Below are 5,920 nucleotides of genomic sequence, written 5' to 3'. Positions count from 1 at the left end.
TTGCATTTTGGGAAACTCAAATACCTGGATGTAATGCTATTAGCAAAGCAGCTAATTCAGGGGGCGACATTCATTTTCTTTGGAGCTGATTGGCTGTAACCCCAGAAGCTGAGTCCTGCATAATAAGGCATATTTGATATTATTAAAATAGACAGCTATGAGCGGTTTTAGAGGGAATCTCACGTTTTGCTTGGTTATAATCCCTAACATACACAAATACGTTGTACAACGTAAATAGGCAATAGCAATCCTTCCTAGTCAAAGATTCAATGATTTTTTTATTGTCATATGCCATTTTGCTTATTTGTGGTACGAAATTTGAACTCGGCTTGCAGATCAAGAAATCTACTACACAAAACAATAAAGAAATGAATAAATAAATAATAAAGTAATTTATGTGACATGTAGGTATTTGTGAGAGTGAATAATTTATGAAATGAAGCTGTGAAGCTTGACTTCAGGAGTCTGATGGCTGAAGGGAAAACTACTGTATGTTAAACTTAAAACATTTTCTGCTTCTGTTCACACAGCAACTTCTTCAAATTTGACAAAGTTTTGTCTATCAATCAATCAATCAATCAAATTTTATTTGTATAGCACATTTCAGCAGCAAGACATTTCAAAGTGCTTTACATCATTACAAACACAGAAACACAAAGCAACATAGAATCAATAATCAAAACAAAGCATTAAGTCAAGTTCCATCAATAAATTTGTAATTGATTACATTTCAAATACAATCCTAAACATGGTGGGTTTTTAGTTGAGATTTAAAAGAAGTCAGTGTTTCAGCTGCTTTACAGTTTTCTGGAAGTTTGTTCCAAATTTGTGGTGCATAGATTCTGAAAGCTGCTTCTCCTCGTTTGGTTCTGGTTCTGGGGATGCAGAGCAGATCAGAACCGGAAGACCTGAGAGGTCTGGAAGGTTCATACAACAACAGCAGATCTTTAATGTATTGTGGTGCTAAGCCGTTCAGTGATTTGTAAACTAACAATATTTTAAAGTCTATTCTTTGAGCTACAGGGAGCCAGTGGAGGGACTTTAAAACTGGTGTTATGTTCTCTATCTTCCTGGTTTTAGTGAGAACGCGAGCAGCAGCATTCTGGATCAGCTGCAGCTGTTTGATTGATTTGTTGGACAGACCTGTGAAGACGCTGTTGCAATAATCAATACGACTGAAGATAAACCCATGGATGAGTTTCTCTAGATCTTGCTGAGACATTAGTCCTTTAATCCTGGAAATGTTCTTCAGGTGATAGAAGGCCGACTTTGTCTACTGGTGCTCAGCAACCTTGCATTACAGCTGATTCATACATAACCATTGTTTGTGCTTTAGTTTTCCTTTTTTCTTTTTCCATTGTTCACTCTGGGCCTTCTCCAAATAACAGGAGTGCCCAGTGCTAGTGAACAGAAAATGAACTGACAAGCAGAAAAGCTTATGCTTTTAAGTAGAACACAACTGGTTGGGTCCCATATGGCTTCCTTTTGGTACTTGAGGCTCAGACACAGGCAGGCTGTGCACAGCTGCAGTCTCACAGGCTGGGCTTACTTTGGGTTACAGGAAGTTTTGTTTTTTCGCTAAGTATTTGACCTAGAAATGCAGACTTTCTAGAAAATGCGCAACCAAGTTTAACTAGGACTGCTGAGAAAAGACATACTCATAAAGCTGGCACTGCATTTTCACAAAATGATCCGACACCTTGACTAAAGCAAACAAAAAAGGTGATTGCCTTCTGCTGCAGGTTAGCTAACAGTTAGCAACCAGGAGCTAAAATTCAAAACATGACTTGCAAAAAGACTTTTTGGGGATAAGTGAGGTTTAAAGTCATTTCTTGTAGTTTCACTCACATGTTGATTCCACTTCAGAAAAGAAAAAGCTATGAGAGAAACAGTGGTTTCTATCAACCAAACAGTCAACAGGGTTGCAAAGAGCTGGCAACCAGAAGCTAAAATTCAAAACAGGCCTTGCAAAATGACTGAATATTTTTGGGCAAAGTGAGATTTAAAGTCTTGTTGATGCACTATCATTTGCAAAAGAAATCAGTTATTTCCACTTCAGAAAAACCCCCTGAGAGAAACATTAGTGCTCAAGTATGAAGGGGTTTAGACATCTCTCATTTAAATTTGACAGTAGTGCTGGAATGACTTCAGTATCTAGTTGTTCAAATCTTATAATAGTGACACTGCCTCTGTAGGCAAAGCAGCAGAGATACTGAAGCATTTGCCTATGCTGCTGAATGTTCCACCTGCGAATTTGCATCTCCAGACCTTAAGCCAAACAATGCAGGCTGGAGTACAGTACAGTCAAGACAGCTGAAGCTCTATGCAGCACGTTTTGCGCGGATGTTTGCGTCATCCACAACTTCCTCTTTGTGTGTCGTTTGTTCAGAGTTGCAGCTCTGACGCTGACTTCTGTTCATATATAGAGTGGCTGCGCGGGCTCGGAGAAACAGATGCAGTTGGAGAACTCTGAGAGCAGCCTACCAAAAGAAACCGCACATGTACCAAGAGCTGTTGCCATGCCAAGTCTAGCCACATTGACACCGCTGCAACACCTAAACATGGACATCGACAAGAAAGCTGTTGGATACAGGTAACTATTTTATTCCAAATAATACTTTCTCTTTCCATTTCTGCTGATCATCTTTGATTTTTCAGTGAAGTAACTTTTGCTGTCTTGTGTTTTTCCTGTCGTTTAGCAGGGGAGGAAACCTAAAGTCTCGGCTTCAGAGTAAATTATCTCAACCGGCCAACACAGAGGAGTAAGTCAAGAAATCTCTCACCATGAAACTCGACATCTGCACTATTGCTCCTTTCACGTGTTAGTAACAACACGCTCTCCTTTTGCAGGCTCTGTTTTGAAGAGATGTCCCAGTGGTCACAGTCACTGGAGAGACTTCTGTCCTCCAAATGTAAGTTAGCCAATAAGTCATCTGGTATGCAAATCCTCCAGTTAGTCATCCTCTTGAACGTTGACTAATTGATGCTTGCTTTCCCAACCCGTGCAGATGGGATGAAAATATTCCAGGCCTTCCTGAAGTCGGAGTTCAGTGATGAAAACCTGGAGTTCTGGGTGGTGTGTGAGGACTTCAAGAAGATCAAGTCTTCCTTCAGAATGTCCTCAAGGGCCAAAAAGATCTTCAAACTCTACATCCAAGCCGAAGCTCCCAGAGAGGTACGCATAGAGGGTTTTTTTCTTTTAAATGAAAGAAGTTTTCTTTTTAGTACTTTTCTTAAAAGCCAGCACTGCTTCAGCAACTTATGTTATGTTTCTTTAAATTCCAGATCAACATCGATCACAAGACCAGGGAGGTAATCAGGACCAACATGAAGGTTGCGTCTGCAGTGTGTTTCGAAGAGGCCCAGAAGATTGTCTACGGGTTAATGGAGAAGGACTCATACCCACGCTTCCTAAAGTCGGACATTTACAGGACTTTGCTGGACTCTACATCAGGGCCAATGAGGACGTAAAGAAAACACATGCCAGAGGCTTCGCCGTACTGTAAAGCAGTGTCAAACGCTTGGACGGACTGAGAAGACCGGGGGTTTGTCGACCCATCGGGCTCGATCTAACACGTTTGCCGGAACGCCTGGACTTTCCTCTGTAGTCTGAGAACTACTTAGGGATTCTCTTTACCACGTATAACTCTGCTTGGGGCCTTTTTGCTTGTGAAAACAGTTACGTATGCAGATCTGAGCAGTCTCCTGAGCCAATGTGGGTCTCTGCTCAGAATGCGACTCTGAAAGCACAGCTGATCCGGATGGAGCTGGAAAGCAAGAGACTTTCCGAAGAGACGATGACTGTGCAATGAAAATGCTGGGGACTTTCTGCGAGTGACAGCTGAAACTAGACAGTCCCCCTTCCACCCAAAATGAAAGCATACCCTGGGGTACTTATCTACAATTTGCACTTCCATTCAGGTTTATTGTTATCGCACTAAAGCAATAGCTAAGTAGATGCTATCAGAGGTGTGGGGTTTTTAAATTTTTTTATCTTTATTCACAATTTTATGCATTCACAATGTTTCCATTCTGACATCAGACTCACTGAGTTGATATGTTACAACTGTAATGAAATAATATAAGCTATTTGTTCTACATGTACTTGGGGGATGTGTTGGTGTAAATGTAAAATATTCAAATTGATTTGCGGTGTTTAATAAAAAAAAAAACATACTTGGACTCAAAGACAGGTGTTGTGAAGTGCACTCTGATTCAAATCTGTACTCGTCAGACAGGCGGCCGCAAAACGAGGTCAGGCGTAAGAATCGCATCGCCTCAGCACAACACAGGAAGCAACCCAGTCGCTAATTCATTCAATTCTTTCTCCTCATTCATTCATTCATTCACTCATCTACTTACTCATACCCAGAGATTTTACTACCCAGCAGTTTAGAAATGTTCAGAGTAGCAGAATGTACAGCAGTGAGGTGACTGATACATCTGGAACAACGAAACGAGCAAGTACAAAAAAAAACACTGATTTCAGTGATAAATTCAGTTTGTGTTGACTCAGTTTTCACATTCGAGCTCTTAACATCTCAACACTGCTGCTTTGTTGTTTTCTAAAGTAAGAAGATACCAGTCCTATCAGCCAGGCTAGCATCACACACCGCTCTGTGTGCTGGGGTTTAAACAAATCCTGTGGCGGCACCGGGCTAACATGAAGCTGATACCATGCATTACAGATGTAAACAGATTCAATTTACTGCCGTACATATACAGAACTGTGCAGATGTTCACTTAAAGACACTTCACTCAAGCCAGAACAGGAATTAGAACAAACTTAGAGCCCAGAGAGACTCCTACTAGCTTCTAGAGCAGGGGTGGGCAATCCTGGTCCTCGAGGGCCGGTCTCCTGCAACTTTTAGATGTATCTCTACTTCAACACACCTGAGTCAAATAATGAGGTCATTAACAGGACTCTGGACAACTTGACTTCACCTAGGAGGCGATTCAACTATTGGATTCAAGTGTGTTGGACCAGGGAGACAGTCAAGAGTTGCAGGACACCGGCCCTCGAGGACCAGGATTGCCCACCCCTGTTCTAGAGGAACTACTCATTACCTTAGCATTTAGCATTAAACTTCTAACATCGGAGCAAGATGTAGAGAAACTGTTGTTAGTTTACAAATCTAGAACAAACTTAGAAAGTGCTATCTAATTTTATCAGACCAAGAATCTAGAGAAATCCCTGCTAGTTTCTAAATTACGGACTACTTATTCTTATTAAACATGGGGAACCAATATGTAGTTTTATACTTTTTTTTCCTTTTGCTCTTTCTTTTGGTTTGTTGTTTTGTTGTATTTCCTACTAATTCATGTAAAGCGCTTTGAAATGCCTTGTTACTGAAAATGTCCTGCATAAATACAATACCTTACCTTACGTCTTCTTGGGCCAACGAATCCAGAGTCCCCACTTAAAACCTGTCCTATATTTGAGCATTTTTAAAAGATGGCATTATTGTTAAAATGTCTCATTGCTTCTGCAATAGCGTCCGATATTAAAAAGCCACACAACTGCAAAATTGAGGCATTTTTTTAAAATAATGCTGTTCTCTAGGCAAGCACAAATGATGTAGAAGTAAAACAAAAACGTTAACTTTTATTTCAGGACGATTCCGTTCAACGGAAGCGCTAACTGTGTATCCATGAGATAAGGAGAAAATATGACTTCTTGGGGGGAAAAAATGGTCATTTTGTCACAAAAATGAATCACTTGAATTTCTCTCATAGACAGCAACCCAACTTCCTCCATTATTCTTCTTATTATTTATTATTATTCTATCCACAGTTGTGATTAGAGCTGGGAATAAATGTACCAACTTACGTTTTCCCAACCTGAACATTATTTTGAGTTTTCTGAAAGGAAACTCTAAGCTACATATAAGAAGTCAAATACGACTGTATTATTCAGATT

The 5,920-nt window shown here is 40.3% G+C and overlaps 1 protein-coding gene across 2 annotated transcripts; it reads left to right on the top strand.

The window, feature by feature from the left end:
- Positions 1–2,422: 2,422 nt before the first annotated feature.
- Positions 2,423–4,396, top strand: LOC102227427 (regulator of G-protein signaling 13-like). Of its 2 annotated transcripts, none has more exons than XM_023334929.1 (5): positions 2,423–2,593; positions 2,703–2,762; positions 2,851–2,912; positions 3,009–3,175; positions 3,286–4,396. In XM_023334929.1, exons 1-5 carry the CDS (start codon positions 2,454–2,456, stop codon positions 3,469–3,471), a joined length of 615 nt encoding a protein of 204 aa, XP_023190697.1. In that variant the 5' UTR covers positions 2,423–2,453; the 3' UTR covers positions 3,472–4,396. The 2 variants fall into 2 exon arrangements, with proteins under 2 accessions (XP_023190697.1, XP_005802448.2); XM_005802391.3 differs by having other exon boundaries at positions 2,425–2,593; positions 2,700–2,762; positions 3,286–4,390.
- Positions 4,397–5,920: the final 1,524 nt, after the last annotated feature.

Source organism: Xiphophorus maculatus, chromosome 6, assembly GCF_002775205.1.
Source record: "Xiphophorus maculatus strain JP 163 A chromosome 6, X_maculatus-5.0-male, whole genome shotgun sequence".
Taxonomy (NCBI): Eukaryota; Metazoa; Chordata; class Actinopteri; order Cyprinodontiformes; family Poeciliidae; genus Xiphophorus; species Xiphophorus maculatus.
Note: the sequence above shows the minus strand (reverse complement) of the source record. Positions and strands in the feature narration are given on the sequence as shown.

Bases quoted from the DNA above. Each gene is read 5' to 3' on its own strand.
- LOC102227427 (XM_005802391.3), top strand. From the start codon at position 2,454: ATGCAGTTGGAGAACTCTGAGAGCAGCCTACCAAAAGAAACCGCACAT. The intron at 2,913-3,008 runs GTAAGTTAGCCA...CAACCCGTGCAG, and splicing joins GAGACTTCTGTCCTCCAAAT to ATGGGATGAAAATATTCCAG. The intron at 3,176-3,285 runs GTACGCATAGAG...TTTAAATTCCAG, and splicing joins AAGCCGAAGCTCCCAGAGAG to ATCAACATCGATCACAAGAC.